Genomic DNA, 16,732 nt, shown 5'->3' with positions numbered 1-16,732 from the left:
AGAGGACCCGGCTGGGGAGCAGGGCTGGGACAGCTGGGCCCCCTGTGGAGCGGGAAGCAGCCGGAGCGGAGGCCAGCGTGTCATGGGAGCTGATGTCAGTGCCGTCACAGACCTACCCAGATTTTAGAGCTGTTGAAGAGTGTGCTGCTTAGGATGATAAAGTCAGCATATTGTAGGAAATGGTATTTATCAACTTTTTTTTTTTTTTTTAAGAAGCCCTAAATAGGACTCCGGCTGTATTCTCTCTTTTGACACCAGGGTAAGTGCTAACCTTTTCAGACAGACCTGGATATTCAAGAAGCGATCCCTGTATTGCTAGCAATAAATATTTATGTAATTGAAAAGGGCGTAAAGAAAAAAGGCAGTATTATAAAAACAACAGCACTGCTATTGTTACTGAGGAAAAATGAAGTTTTTTATTTTAGGTGAGGGAGTCCGATTTAGCCTTCAAGTGAGATCAGTTGGCAAATTGTGCTTTTCTAATCTAAGAATTTATAGAAAGAGGAAATGTATGCTATAAGTTTTAAACATCCCCCCATAACCATGCAAAGTCTGACCTTCTAAAGTTATGTTTATAAGTAATTTGTATCAAAACTATTTTTTAACATACATGTGCTTTTTCAAATAAAAAAAATGGAGAATATACCAAATGCATAAACTTAGATTAGCTACATAATTTTAGTGTCTGGATCTTTGTGATAGTTCCTGAATGTTACGGTTCTGAGTACAGAATGGGAAATAAAATCCTCAGGTATGTGAACACCTTTTGCTAAGAGTTGAAGATTTTTCATTGCTTTAGCCTCACCAAAGTTTTGGTTTCAACTATCATAAGTGAAAATATCTTCAATTAATGTTCTAATAGTAACAATTAATTAGAATAAAAGAAGAAGAAAAAAATTTAAGTATATGTAACTTCTAAAAACAGAACTTTAAATGCATATGCACTACATCAGAGGGTTCCCCTCAGGGGTGAACTGAGTAATGAGATCCCCTGAACAAGGGGCACACAGTCCCTTGGACTCTTCAGTCCTGCCTTCTCAGCTCCATGGCGTGGACATGACTAATACCAGTCTCAAGGTGACAAATGGGATGGGTTTTAGTAAACCAAGATGTAAATAATGTAGTTACTCAAGCTAGTAATAACGCTAAAGATTCAGGCACTCCCTTCTTTTTTCTTAAGTATTTTCACTTCCCCCTCCCATCCTCTAGTGCTGCTTTTTTTTTTCTTTCCTTCACACGTCTTCAGAATATCTCTCAATGAGTAAGAAACTACTGTCTAGGATTCGAGCTGAATCAGAAGTGTTTTCGACTGAGGGAGACGCAGAGATCCTGGTTTCCTTGTAAAGGCAGGTGCGGCTCAACTTAGTACAAAGTATTATGTTCTGAGTCAGTACTGTTCCATTTAGATTTAGGACTTGGTTATACATCAACACAGACTTCCTTCAGCCAGCTCAGATTTTTAGAACTGGTTTGAAATTTTGAGTTCTAAGGGTTCATACAGTAACGGATACCTCGTGACAGGAGCCAAATGGCTTTGGACTTGAAGATCTGTCAAAACACTGTTTAATAGGAATAGCTTTTATTGTTTAAAGAGTGATAAACTAACACAGTAGATATAAATGAGCTATTTCTTTGAGTCAGTGAATGAACTGTTCTGTCTTAATTGTATATAGTTATGTATAATATTGATACCTAACCTATTATATCCAGATGCCTAGGGCATCTGGATGGAGTCCATAGAAACTCCAGTGGCCTGAGGATACTGACTGACCAAGCTTAAGGGGGCTGTTGCTCCCCGATTTTCTGCAGTATAAGAATGTAGAGAGAATTCATTCGGAAACGAGGACGTTCCTGCCGTGTTTTTGCGGCACTTTAAAGCGCGGGGAATACTCCTGTGAGTAATGCCCAGTCTGCCCTCCTGGAGCTAAACGTCTGTACACAATTCCACTTAGCGGTAATTGCTTGCATAATAAAGCAGAGTAAGGAGTTAAGAGTGGAGGGGGTGCTATCTCAGAAGCCCTGTTAGGAAAAGACTTTGCCCAAGGTGTTCAAGCAGAGCCTGAAACGACCGAGTACATGAGCTATGCGAAGGCCTAGGGTCGCAGTTCCAGGCAGCGGAAATGAGTGCCAAGGCCCTTTTGTGAGAATGAACCTCGTGTCCGGGAATCGTAAGGCCCATGTTGCTAGAGCTTCGTGAGCAAAGGGGGTGAGGGTCAGAGGTAGGCAGAAGGAAGCGAGATCATTTGATGCCTAAGGAAGTTTTCAGACCTGGTCTAGGAAACCTGCTTGAAGACTCCTGGCTGCTGTGGAAATAGATTCGGGTTTGGGTGTGGAGACCAGAGAGAGCAAGCTCTGACTGGTCCGGGTAAGAGGTCCTGGTGATTTGGGCCAACGTAATGGGAGGAGACACATTCAGGTTTGAAATCTAGAGGCAGTGGGACTTGCTGGTAATACTGTGGAGTTGTGAGAGAAGAATCAAGGATCATCGGCCCGGGGCCCGTAAACTAAGGTGATGGTGCCCTTCACACAGACGGGCAGGGAGCGGAGGTGGCGGCAAGCGCACTGGCGCCTGATGCGGAGCGCCACGCTGCTGGGCGAGCACGCAGATGGACGAGGTAATGTCACTTAAGAGTCTGGAGGCCTGTGTTTCACCTGCAAGATGCTGGGAAAAATGCAAATTATGTGCCCAAAATATTGGAGAAACTTAATTGCTTGCAAGAAAGGACCTAAGAGAACCCTACGCTACTGTATTTAGGGGCTCTAATTGACTCAGTTTCCCGCCATAGCCCTGCACAGCCTCTGCCGGAGGGCTGTCTGAAGACATCTGTTGAAGCATGTGTTTTACTTCTTGGCATGATTTCCAACCGTGTGGAGGAAATAAGCGTCTGGCCTCTTTAAGAATGAAGTTGAGGGGCGCCTGGGTGGCTCACTCAGTTAAGCATCTGACTTCAGCTCAGGTCATGATCTCACAGTTTGTGGGTTCGAGTCCCGAGTCGGGCTCTGTGCTGACAGCTCAGAGCCTGGAGCCTGCTTCGGATTCTGTGTCTCCCTCTCTCTGCCCCTCCCCTACTCACTCCCTCCCTCTCTCTCTCTCTCTCTCTCTCTCTCAAAAATAAATAAAAACGTTAAAGTTTTTTAAAGAAAAGCAAGCAGTTCTTATTATTCATCCAGAGACCTATCCCTAATGAGTGAATTACAGGAAATATGATTTCTTCAAACAGTAGGATTACCTTGTAAAAAGCAAGACCTGGAATCTAATTCCCTTGACTCTGGATGAGTCGTTGACTTCTTGTCATCAGTAGAATGCTATCTGTGGAAGTGATATTTTGTGACTTCTGAGGTCAGGTCAGAAAAAACTATAAAACCTCCAGCCTCTTCTCGGGGCTCCGTGAGCTGGAGCCTGAGCCGCTGCGCTGCGAGGAAGCACAAAGTGGCCCCGGATGTGGGGGAGCCCTGAGATCCTGGGAAGGGAGGTGCCAGCCAACCCCCAGCTGCCACAGGCCTGTGACTACGGGAGAGACCTCGAGCCAGGGTCCTCCACACGAACCTCTCACAACCCCTGCCCCACAGACCATGGGAATAATAAAATGTTTGCTTCTCTCCTAAGCCACTAGGTTTTGGGGATGAGTTGTCGTGGAGCACCAGTAACTGAACCGCTCCCATTACCGCCCACCCCTAGTAACTGCTCTGATGTGATACTTCCTTTTGTTCCAACGACTTCGGTGTTCTTACGTGAGAAGCACTGTTGAGTTTTATATATTCTACCCTGCAAGAGAGTTTGTTTCTCTTTTCCCCGCTGGGCGCGTTGCTGTGCGTGCATTCTTGCTTCCAGCCACTGTGTAGCGTGCCCAGGACACATCGACCGCATTTTACTTACGTATTCCCCCAGCGCTGAGCCACCAGATGGCCTGCAGTTCCCCCCGCGGCTGTCACAGTCATCCGGGGCCACGTCCCCGTATGGCCCCCTGGGGGTCTGTGAGCGCATCTCCGGGCAGTATTTCCAGAAGTGAGCACACGGCCTCCCAGGGCACATGCGCCCTTGCGCTGGCCAAACCCTGCTGCACCGGTCTACACCACCAGGGCCGTGTTCATCTGCTGGCCCAATCCCTGCATCGTGTTTATGAAAAGAACTAGTCAGTCTGCTGGAGGGTTTTTCCCCCTCCATAATTTCCCTGAATATCTCTGTGGCTCATTTCCTTCCTTCAGGTCTTCCTTCACATGTCACCCAACCACTCTGTCACTAATAGCTGCTGCTACGTGCCATCACTGCCCGACCTCAGCTCACAGTTCTTTTCTTCACCGTTCTTACAGGTGGACGTGTGTGTGTGTGCGTGTGTGTGTGTGTGTGTGTGTGTGTGTGTGGTGGTTGGTTGTCCTCTGTTTCCCCCGGAAGAATGGCGCTGGGTGCCCAGGGGCGCACAATGAAGACTTGCTCTGAATGCAAAGCCAGAGGCTGACTTAACCGAGTACCATTCTAAGGCACCTCCCCAGCTCCTCACCCCACCTCCCTGCTGGGAGCCGCACTGGCCTTGCTGGATGACAGTCACAGCAAGAAATGGCAGTGTTTGCACAGCTCCTGCCATGAGAGACGAAAACTGGTATCTCCTTCTGCTACTACTGGCTCGTGTTGGAAATAAGCCTGCTGGTGTTGACCAGGCCTCACAATATTCCATATCAGACCCATATTCCGAACACAGATACCTCATAAGGAAAAGCATATTCCTGCCTTTACCAAAGAGATTTTAGATGAAAGCTCTGTGGGTGATTGTCAGAAGGCTCTTCCTATGGGCCTTGCAGACCCAAGACTTAGGTAATAAAAAAGGTGAAGAACACAGGAGTTACAATTGAGCCTGGCCCGAGACAAAGAGCCTAATTTAGAGTTAAGGAACAGATAAGGGCAGAACTTAAGTTAATACTTACAACCTTTTCTAACTGGTGATGTATGGCAGTCCCTTCCCTGAGGCCTACTTTCCACAAACACCCTCCCTTACACTGGCGGCCGGGATGAGGATAGATACGAGCAGCTAAGACATAACCCAAAAACAAAGGCCGACACATTCAGGGCCTCCGTGGTGTTTACACATTCAGCATCAAGTCAAAAAAGGTTCCACAGACGACTTATTGACCAGCTCAAAACACTGGTCTTCTTGTGAGCCAGACAGAATGACTCAGCCCATCTATACACCTCACCTATGACCTAACCTTCACGTTATTAACTTAGAACAAATATGTATGTCATCCTGTTTTTTACTAAGAATCCTGTTATTTCCTTAGTTGTAAGATTTACTCAACCTCACTGTGATTGGAGTAGTTCTGCAAGAATACTTCCAAAAAACTTGCTTCTGTACACTTTCCAAAGCATCTTATCACAAAGTACCCTTTGTAAAAATTCCTTTTTATGATGTCATGTTATCGTGTGACCTATAAATAAAGACACCAAAACCGACAGGACAGAGATGCCTGCCTGGTGATGAGAAAGGATCTCGGGGCTCTCTCACTCTCTCTCTCGCCGACACGGTCCATCCTTCAGGGACGCCTGGGCCTGCCGGAGCCGGCCTCCCGCACCTCCCCGCCACTTAGTCGGGGGCGAGAATATCAGGAGGCATCGAGGCTCTCCCATCTCTCCCTGCCCCTACTTTGGACTCACCAAGCACAGGGATGAAGGACATTCTAGTAGCACTTGGGACGGTTCTATCAGTGTATCAGTTTCAGGTACGGTCGGTGTCCCGAGTGTGTTGGAGGGGTGCTTGCTCACAGCTTCTGGTTGAATGGGTGCATGAAATCATGAGGCCCTAGTCTCTGGTCTTACTTAACGATCCTAAGACAGATGAAGGAAGGGAATTTAGAGAAGAAACAAAAAAAGGCACTGAATAAGAAGTGAATAATATAGCACTGCCCTGTCACAATAACTGTTAGCCACATGTGGCAAATTAATTAAAATGAAAATTCGCTTCCTGAGTCACACTAGCCATCTCGAAGTACTCAGTCGTTACATGCAGCTGGTGCAGACGTACACGTTTCCAACGCCACAGAAAGTTCCGTAGCCCAGCCCTGCAGGTAAAAAAACAGCCTCTCTAGATACTTTCTGAAAATACCAACCTGCCTTTGGAGTTCTGGAGGGAATCTTTTCCGCCCGCCTTCCTCGGGGCTAATCGCGCCAGCATTTTGTTCCATCATTAAAAATAACCAGTATACTTTTGACTTGGAAAGCAGACGTGTTCTTCCCTATGGGCAACTTTGGGAGGACACTTAGCTGGCTGCATGTGTCCTCCACATGGTCGGGAAGCAGGTGATGTGTCCCGGGGCGCCGGGGTGGCTCAGGCAGCTAACCATCCGACTTCAGCTCAGGTCATGATCTCTCATGATCTCACGGATCATGGGTTCAAGCCTCGCATCAGGCTCTGTGCTGACACAGCTCAGAGCCAGGAGCCTGCTTCGGATTCTGTGTCTTCCTCTCTCTCTGCCCCTCCCCCGCTCATGCTCTGTCTCTGTCTCTCAAAAATAAAGTGTTCAATTAAAAAAATTGAAAGAAAAAAAAGGTGATGTGTCCTTACCACCCAGTCACATTGAGATGAAGCTTATTTTCATACGATGAGCATTTGTTGAGAACGAGCAAGTTTTATGTTTTATTTCAACTTTACATAGCATGTTATCTGCCGCTCTTTTGAGAGCCAAGGTGAAGAGTTGGCAAGTTGCTGTTTCCCCTTTATGGTCCCCCAAGTTGTGTGTTTAAGAGGGTCGATTTGGTAAGTTGTCGCTACCTGACCCTCAAGGTTATGAACATCAAATTTAAAATTATGAAGTAAGAATTGAGGGAAAAAGTCAAATGTTATAAATTTATTTGGGATATCTGTTGCCACCTCTTTGGAAGCCTTTGAAAATTCAAGCAGAAATCAATACACTTCCAGCTTTTTTTTTTTTTAACTTTCAATAAATAATATCTTTGTGTATATGTATATATAGATAGATATACTTAATTAATGAGTCATTTAGCAGGAGTTTTAAGTTTTATACTGCATTAATTCCAACATAGCTCTTTCCAGATTGATAGGATGCAAATGAGGTAAGAATTAAGGCAAACCTAAAAGGCATGCAAATGTAGCACATTTGTCTCCACTGATAATACAAGCTCTCGAGTGTGGACCACACAGAGGAGCCAAGGCCCCTCCGCGTGTCCGTCGATACTAGTTTACAGGAGAATGGTGACACGGCTTCTATTAAAGTTACATTACCGTGGGGGGCTCAGTGCTACTTACATGTAATCAAGGAGACACGAGCATTAGCAAAACATGAACAAGAAACTGTAGAACTCTTTGCAGCACATTTCTGCCCAGGCTTTAGGGGAGGAGGGATTTTATGAAATGATGTTACACATATCACATTGTGGCAGGTTGGTTGTTTTATAATATATGCTTTTAAAATTCATTAGCAAATGACATTCTCATGCACACAAGTGTTTCAAACACAAGAAGCAAGTCCATTGATAGGTAGTCCAAGCAATATTTGTGTGTGTGTGCGTGCATGTGTGTGTGTGTGTGTGTGTGAATAGCTGCAGACTGAATGGAACATTGAGACTTCTGTGCAGTCCATAGCGTTTTCCTCAGCTCATTTCTGAATGTCGCACTGCAGAAGTAATACGATGGAAGGGTCGCTCTTTGCAGCTTCTTTGAATTCATCCAGTGTAATCTGGTCATCTTTGTTCTTATCCATCTTGCTGAAAATCTTGTCTACTCGCTGCTCAGGCGTGAGGCCGTCCTCATTCATTTTCATCATGATCACAGTGCCTACCATCTTATAGATAGCCTTGGGAAAACCAGAAACAGAGCATAAAGTTCTCCTGTGGCATGATAAAGAATTTAAATTCACTTCAAAGGACTCCTTAACCCATTTTAAATAAGACAGAGATATAATCAGATATGTGTGTCTTGTGACCGACCGGATATAAATGAATTTTGTCTGACTCCCAGGTTTCTGGCTGGGGGAAGGGAGGAGAAAGAGTGGCTCGGTGGTAAGCACCAGAATATTGGATGAGGCAAAGATTCAGGAGGAAAATGATGAGCTCATCTGAAACATTCTGGGATTGAGGTGCAGAGGAGCACCAGCCCTTGCAGATTTGGGAAAACAGAAAATGTGGCCCCGACCAATAAGGAATTAACAATTGAGCAAGACAAGCCGGTAAAATTTAGTCCAGAACGAAGACACTTTAGGGAGATGCGTGGATCAAGGACTCTTCGTAAGTTAAGGAATTCCAACTGTCCAGTTCACTTAACTATATACACAATTATTTCCCAAGATGAGAATTTCCTAAATACAAATAACGTTCTTAGGAAACTGCCTGAAAAAAACAAATCCCTTTCCACACACAGACTTGCAGGTGAATGTTCGTAGCATTATTAATAACAGCCAAGTAGAAACGACTCAAATGCTCAAACGATATGACGTATCTGTACAATTGAATACTATTTTAGTAATATAAAAGAATTAAATGCTGATAAATCTTACAACATAGATTAAACAGCAACAAAAAAGGAAGCCATTCATAAAGGCTATATATTTATAATTGCATAATTCTGTTTATACGAAATGTCCAGAAACACAAATCGACAGAGTAAAAGAAGAGTGGAGTTTTCTGAGTCTGGAATAGGAACAGGTAGGTGGCGTGAGGGGTCTTACTGGGGAAATGAAAACGTTCCAAAATTAGATTACGGTGATGACTGCCTACTTTGGTAAATATACTAAAAATTATTTAATTGCACAGTTGAAATGGATGAAATTATTATTTGTAAATTATTTTGAAAAATGCCAGTTAGAAAAAAAAAAAAAAAACAGCGCCACGGGCAGCATCTTAGGGCCACCAAGGGGAAAACTAGTTTAGGAAGGGGGACATTCAGCAGCGAAGGGCTAAGCCAAGGACAGAAGAACTGAGTCCGGGCCCAGCGGCTTGGAGCTGTGACTTTTCCCAGCGCTGCGCTGAGGCAGGGGGCGGGCCGCGGGAGGGTGCAAGGCTTGGCCTGCAAGGAGCAGGGCTCCTGGCCTGGGAAGAAGAGAAACTGCCACAGCCTCCCCCCAGGAGGCTTCCTCCCGGGGTCTCTGCCTTACTTGCCCGTCGTCCAGGGAGCTTGGCCGCCCACCATCCCGAAGGCCAGCCCCGGCCCTGCCCGGCCCAGCCCCGCCCACGCCCCCAAAGCCCCGCCCACGCCCCGCCCCCGGCCCCGCCCCGACGCCCCGGCCCCGCCCCTCGAGGCCAGCCGCCCCACCTCGATGATCTCCAGCATCTCCACCCGCGTGATCTTGCCGTCGCCATCCAGGTCGTACATGTTAAAGGCCCAGTTCAGTTTCTGCTCGAAGCTGCCCCTCGAGGTGATGGACAGGGCGCAGATGAACTCTCGGAAGTCGATGGTGCCGTCCCCGTTCTTGTCAAAGGTTCGGAAGGCGTGCTGGGCAAACTTGGAGGCGTCTCCGTAAGGGAAGAACTGCAAGCGGAAGGCACAAAGTCAGGTGCCGGGAAGGCCTGAAGCCTCAGGCCCCGGTGGGGTCCAGGCTTTCCTGCAGAAGCCTGGACCTGAAAGCCTGGCCGCACCGGGTGCTCTGCGCTGTCGTGGGAGGGGGTGTGGCGGGCAGGCCCGCCTAGACAGCGCTCAAGGTCAAAGGCAGGCGTCCATCCACTGAGGTCCTCCCTCAGACGCCTGGCTACTTCTTGTGGGTGGGGCTGGGGACGTGCCTTCGTGGTGGGGGGGCCCTCGAGCCGGCAGCCAGCGTCCGCCTCCGTGGCTTCCCCGGCCGCTCTCCCACAAGTACCAGGGCTGAGGCAGGTAGCAGACCCCTTTCCCCACACGGGGTGGTGCTCCATGAACCCCCCTTTCTCGCTGTGGACATCCAGGTTCATCACCTCGTGGGGCCAGAGCAAGGTTGCCCAGACCTGGTTTTCTCTGCCACCGGCTTCGCATCTCCTGCCCACACTCGTCTCCCCCGGTGAGGCTCCAGTGTCTCACTTCTTTTTACAGGGACTTTTCTTTTGTAGAACAGACATTTAAAACCCATTAAAAATAGAACATGACTGGGTTTATTTTTGCAAGATATAAAGAGGTTTCAGAGCCAACAGTTGGCAAGAGTGCCGTAGGGAGACAAAGCATGGCCTCTGGAAGGAAAGGAAGGGCGGACCAGGGGGGAGGTAAGACCATGGGCAATGAGGCGGTGGCATCAGCCCCCGAGAGCGTCTTCGCCAGTCACAAACAGCAGGTAGTTCCGATGCTTGACCCATGTCCCAGCAAAGCTAAAGGACATTCTCTAGGTGGAGGATGGAAAACAACCCCCAAACCCCAAATCAAAAGCAGAAACAAACCAGGTGCTGTTCTAAGGCAGAGAGGGTATATACGATACGTGCTTCTGGATGAATAAATCCAGCAAGTACAAACACGAAAGCAGATTTCTGAGGATGTCACTGGTAACCCACTTGCTCCTGGAACAGGCTGGCCAGCCTCCGTGCAGATGGTCTGTTGGGTGCCCAGCCGGGGCTGTCTCCCTTTGGGAGTTTCTCACTGTGCATCCTGCCCTTGGACTTGCTGCCCGCAACTCCCAGAGTAGAATTTTCCCTCCAGAAATAAAATAGGTCTTTCCATGTAAGATGCAGTACGCAAGGCCAGAGAAGAAAGGAGGCACTGCGGTGGGTGGAGGAGCTAACTGAGGCTTGCATTTCGGTCGTACCCACTTCCGGACGCTGCGATCTGTCTGCTCACTATTGCTGTGCAAACCATCACCCCCAGAGGCGCCCGGGTGGCTCAGTCGGTTAAGCACCTGACTCTTGATAATCAGCTCAGGTCACGATCTCACAGTTTGTGACATGGAGCCCCACGTGAGTCTCTGCGCTGACAGTGTGGAGCCTGCTTGGGATTTTCTCTCTCCCTTGCTGTCTCCTCCTCCCCTGCTCGCTCTCTCTCTCTCTTTCTGTCTCTCTCTCTCAAAATAAATAAACATTAAAACATTTTTTTAATCACCCCAAAGCTGAGTGGCTTAAAACAATTAATAATAAATTAAATGAATTATTTCATTAATCTCAGAAAATAAAGATTGGACAACCACTTCTTTTGTAATCAACCAACTTATCTTTCTGAGGCTGTGGGGGACAACCTTCTCCTTCGTTCCCTCATCCCCTAAACAATTTCTCCTATCCTTCATTTCTCATGACTCCTCAAAATCCACTGAGGCCTTTTTCTGGCCAGGCACCGTCTTTGGTACTGGGAGAGCAGGGGTCAGCACCTCACTGTCCCCAGGCTCTGGGCTTTTGCAGTTAATGGAGAAACTGAAAATGAAGGTCATGTTATCAGATAAGAACTAGAACAGAAGAGGAGACAAGGCATTCCTAACGCTCAAGACTGCGTGGCTGTTTTCAAGAAGGGCGCCTGGATGGCTCCGTCGGTGGAGTGTCCAACTTTGGCTTAGATCATGATCTTGCAGTTCATGGGTTCAAGCCCTGCATGGGGCTCTGTGCTAATTGCTCAGAGCCTGGAGCCTGCTTTGGATTCTCTCTCTCTCTCTGCTTTGGATTCTCTCTCTCTCTCTCTCTCTCTCTCTCTGCACCTCCCCTGCTCACACTCTGTTTTCCTCTGTCTCTCAAAAATAAATAAAAAAAAATTTTTTTATTAAAGACTGTGTGGTTGGTTTCAAGATGTAGAGTTAAGAAGGGAAGGCTTCTGTTCTTTTCCGTGGGCTCAGCCTCTACCTCTCTACCCCCAATGCCATTAGAGGAGTACTAGGTACCTGAAGATGGGCTGCCAGGTACTGACTTTTGAACTGAACAGTTTTGACCTGGACGCTTTCTTAATAGGTAAGTCTGATCCACATGTGCTCTGAACTGTTTTGTTTTTTTTGTTTGTTTGTTTTTAAATTTAAAGATGCTTTTAATGCCCAGTGCGTGGGCTTTTGTTTTGTTTCGGTTTTTTTATTTTTCCCTCCTAACAACCAATTCTCTGATTTTCTGGACATTAACCTGGCCCGGTTGAATTCAGTTCAGTTCTGACACTAACCCCTAGGGAATCAGCGCAGACCCCACAGGTGAGTCAGGGCTCAGTCCCACAAGACTGCGCCCCACTTCAGACGCCAGTGGCACGTCCCCGGCTGCCACCTGTAGTTCTGATACTGAGACCCCACAATGCCCCCCTTCAATTATTTGCTAGAACGACTCACAGACTGAAGAAAGGCACTTTCTTTACTATTACCAGTTTATTTTAAAGGACACAACTCAGGAACAGCCTGGTGGAAGAGATGTATAGGTCAAGGGGCGAAAGTGTGAGGACGGCATGCAGAAGCCTCTCCAGGCACGCCACCTATCCAGCACCTCAGCATGTTCACCAGCCTGGAAGCTTCTCAGACATGCACTTTAAGGGTTTTCATGGAAGCCTCATTACGTAGGCGCAGTTGATTAAATCATAGGTCAATGAAGATTCAATTCGATCTAACTGCCCTTCTCCCTTCCCCAGAGGTGAGTGTGGGGCCGGACTACAAGTTTCAGTGCCTTGGTCTTTTTGGTGACCAGCTCCCATCCTGAAGCTAGCTTGGGGCCCCAGACAGCGGTCATCTTATTCGCATAAAAAAGGCACTGTTTTCACTCCTGAGATTCCAAGGGTCTTAGAAGAAGCTGTTGTGATCAAAACGACACTGAGATACCACCTCACACCAGTCAGAGTGGCTAAAATGAGCAAATCAGAGAAAACAGAGATGCTGGCGAGGATGTGGAGAAACGGGCACCCTCCTACACTGTTGGGGGGAATGCAAACTGGTGCAGCCCCTCTGGAAAACAGTGTGGAGGTTCCTCAGGAAACTAACAATAGAACTCCCCTATGACCCAGCAATAGCACTGCTAGGAATTTACCCAAGGGATACAGGAGTGCTGATGTTTAGGGGCTCATGGACCCCAATGTTCACAGCAGCACTCTCCACAATAGCCAAAACATGGAAAGAGCCTAAGTGTCCATCAACGGACGAATGGATCAAGAAGATGTGGTTTATCTATACGATGGAATACTACATGGCAATGAGAAACAATGACATCTGGCCATGTGTAGCCACATGGATGGACCTTGAGGGTGTTATGCTGAGCGAAATAAGTCAGGCAGAGAAGGACAAATATCATATGTTTGCACGTATAGGAGGATTAGGAGGAACTTAACGGAGGACCAAGGGGGAGAAGAAGGGCGGAAATGGTGGGGGAAAGGGGGAGAGGCAAACCATGAGAGACTCTTGAATGCTGACAAAAACTGAGAACTGATGGATGTAGGGGGGAGGGGGGATGGGCATGGAGGAGGGCACTTGTGGGGATGAGCACTGGGTGTTATATGGAAACCAACTTGACAATAAACTATTTGTAAAAATAAATAAATAATAATAAAAAGAAAAAATATATATATAAAAAAAAGAAGAAGCTGTTGTGTCAGGAACTGGGCACTAAGACCATGTATGTATTTCTTATCACATCATCATACCGCACGTGCCTTGTCTTCTTCCCTGTCTGCTCTTTGCTGATGAGTTTGTCTGCCTTGCGGTCAGGAGCCTGGGGCAGAGCCGGCACGCGTGAAATGGCCCACGAGCAGACAGAGCACAGGCGCCCCTGGCAGATGCCACTTTCCTTAGTGCTGGGCGTCCCCCAGGCTCCCTGTGTGCAGTGACGTGAGACCACTGGGTATGTTTCAACATCTGTGTGGGTTTGTGGCAGTGAAACGCTTTAACTATCTTATTTCTCATAGCATACTTTCAAGTGAAGGGCTATCTGAGAGTTTCATCTAAAAATAGCTGGGAACTTGAGGTCAGTGTATTAAAAATTAATTTAGATCTGAAAATTCTTGAGGAAAAAATCGATCGGGTTATAAAAGTTACATGTGCCTTGCAGAAGGCCTATTTACTGACTTTTAGAGCCAACATGTCGACTTCAGAAGAACCGAGGGGGTGCCCAGGAGCCCTCACCTATCTGGAGGGCTTGTTCCTTTCAGAAAATTCTTCCTATCGTGTTCTGAGCGCTTTGAGTTTTTCTAATCAGGGGAATGCTCTTTCTTTTGATGAAATGATTCAACTCTGAATGGGCCATCAGAAAAAAATGAAGTCACACTCTTCAATCTCTTTGGGAAGAAATCAGGATCTTGAACTCATATTCACTTCTGGACTACGATAGCACGTGAGAAAAAAGTATTTTTTGCATACTGTTGCTTGAAATGTGTTTTGCTTACTTTTTTAAATTCACTGTGTTTTGCTCGAACAGCTGTATTATATGGTGATGTGGAAATAATTTTCAGTGGCGTGAATAATCTACAAGTCTATTTATATAATAAATAAAAAAGAACTTTGAGGTTAAAAATTATATGATATATAAATACGGTACTATTTATATAGCACACATAGATATTTTATATATTTAAGTATATTAAAATATACTAAATAAATATCTTTCACTGTGTCTTAGGCCGTTCAGGCTGCTATAATAAAATGTCACAGACTGGACGGCTTATAAATAGAAATTTATTTCCACAGTTCTGGAGGATGAAGTCCAATATCAGGGTCAGTCTCTGGTGCATGCCCTCTTCCGGTTGCACACTGCCAACCTCTTGATTTGCCCGTATGAGAGGAGAGGCAAAGGAACTCTGCGGGGTCTCTCTCTCTCTCTCTCTCTCTTTTTTTTTTTTAACATTTTATTTATTTCTGAGAGAGAGAGAGAGGAGCAGGGGAGGGTCAGAGAGAGAGGGAGACAAAGAATCTGAAGCAGGCTCCTGGCTCTGAGCTAGCTGCCCAGCACAGAGCCTGATGCGGGGCTCGAACCCACTAACTGTGAGATCATGACCTGAGCCGAAGTCAGCCACTTAACCGACTGAGCCACCCAGGTGCCCCTGCGGGGTCTCTTTTATTAGAGCACGAATCTCATTCATGAGGGCTTTACCCTCATGACCTAAGCCCCTTGCAAAGGCCCACCTCCTTATGGCATCGCCTTGGTCATTAGCTTTCAGCATATGAATTCGTGCAGGGACACAGATATTTAGTCCATAGCAATTTGTTTGAAAGAAGATGACTCTAGCTGTGAGAAATTTTAGAAACTATATTAGATGATTGAATATAGCCAGTCCTAGATAAATTTCTAGTTTCCGTTTTATGTCTCTGTACGTACACACTTAGTTTTTCTACTTTGGGTCACAAATTCTGGATCCAGTATATCTTGCATTTCCATTAAAAGAAGAAAACCATCTGGGAAGCAGCTGCAGATGGGCAGTTGACACCCACTGACTGAATCCAGGTACCGGAGTCCTTCCGGTGACTTTGGGGGTCGTGCGGTGTGGCTCTCGGAGGCCATGCTGGTGAGGTTTGGCATCTCGGGTCAGCCCGCCCTCCTGAGGGGGCCCAAGAGAAGGTTCCTCTTCGGAGAGTGGAGTTTGGGTTGAGCAGGGGCTGCTCCAGATGCTGACCAGCAGAGCCGTAGACTGAGTCTTCGGGGTGGGAATTGCACTGTCAGCTGCAGTTTAGACAAGCCATCTTTGGGGGAAGATGATCAGGCCGGTCCCCCAGGCAGGTGGAGGATGATGGCTGGCCAGAATGGTTCATCGGAGGCAATTTCTTCAGGGCTCTCTGGAGCCCCCTTCCTCGGGTCCAGTGCTTCCCCTGGGTGAGCCCACAGCCCTTTCGCTCTGACACTTGGGGCTCCAAGCTTAGTAGTGGGAGATTGGCAGAAGGTGGGGGCAGGAAGGGCCCTCTGTCCCTGGCTACTTCTGGCCCTGCTGGTGAGACTCTGTCCTCAAGATCAGTGCATACACTGAGCTGTCCCTGTCATACCACAGGGACAGTCCTTTGCCCCAATTGTGCTCTGAGAAAGTTCTAGATGTTGCTGGCCTGTGGTGGGACCAGAACCCAGCTACCAAGTGTAGCATGATACCCACAGGAAGGGAAATGTCACCGTTCCTGCTCTCTTCCTGCCTCATGACAAGCAGGAGGAGCATTATCTGTCTCATGGCATTGGTATTCCCCTGGACTGATTTCTGGAAGTTCCTGAGATAAGTTTTCTAGGCCTCACATCTTCCCTTCCTGTTGACTTTCCCTCCCAAGATGACTGGAAATGAGGACTGTCATTGTACCTGCCACCAGATTGTGAGGAGCTGCTGCAAAGGAGAGCTGCACCCACTGCATCTTCTTTCCGGTAACGGGATGACCAGGACCCCGCCAATCAGAGCCCAGTCAGGTGGGCCCAGCCTGATACCCAGGGCTGTCTGTCTTCGGCGCTGGGTCACAGGGAAGCTCACAGGGCCCACTCTCCCACCGCGGAGGACACCACCTTCTCCTCATTCAGTGATTCTTCTTCAGGAAGGTCCTGATGGGTCAAGGCGTCCTCTGCTTCTCTCCTCAGGCGACCTCCCCGGTGGATGTTCCATTTGGAGGACTGAACATAGCTTACCCCCTTCCTCCCCTTCTGCCTCAGCCACAGCCTTGTCACCTCCCATCAGATTCCGGCCACAGTCCCCTAATTGTCGCTGGTCTCCGCAAGGTGGAAAACGCAGAGCAGCACTGGTCTTCTTACACTGTGGCCCTGACTGTGTCATTTCTCTTCACAGAAACACCCGGGGCTTCCCTATCTGCCCCAGCGGGTCCCCTAGATCTTGGCTGTCCTGCTTCGGGCTCCGCTCTCCAGAGGCTTGCGTTTGCAGAGCTGAGTCCTGAACTTGGCCCCTGCTCGTGGCGCCCTTCGCGACTGCCCCAACCTGCAAGC

The 16,732-nt window shown here is 47.5% G+C and overlaps 1 protein-coding gene across 1 annotated transcript in view; it reads right to left on the bottom strand.

Moving 5' to 3' along the window:
* Positions 1 to 6,613: 6,613 nt before the first annotated feature.
* VSNL1 (visinin like 1) overlaps positions 6,614 to 16,732 on the bottom strand; it is a 101,150-nt gene continuing 91,031 nt past the window's right edge. The window contains exons 3-4 of the mRNA XM_039220339.1: positions 9,258 to 9,473; positions 6,614 to 7,803 (exon numbers count right to left, since the gene is read on the bottom strand). Coding sequence (XP_039076270.1) covers positions 7,606 to 7,803; positions 9,258 to 9,473 — 414 coding nt within the window. The 3' untranslated portion in view covers positions 6,614 to 7,605. The remainder of the gene's footprint in view (positions 7,804 to 9,257; positions 9,474 to 16,732) is intronic.

This window comes from Hyaena hyaena, unplaced genomic scaffold, assembly GCF_003009895.1.
Source record: "Hyaena hyaena isolate Hyena2069 unplaced genomic scaffold, ASM300989v1 scaffold_884, whole genome shotgun sequence".
Lineage (NCBI taxonomy): Eukaryota > Metazoa > Chordata > Mammalia > Carnivora > Hyaenidae > Hyaena > Hyaena hyaena.
Note: the sequence above shows the minus strand (reverse complement) of the source record. Positions and strands in the feature narration are given on the sequence as shown.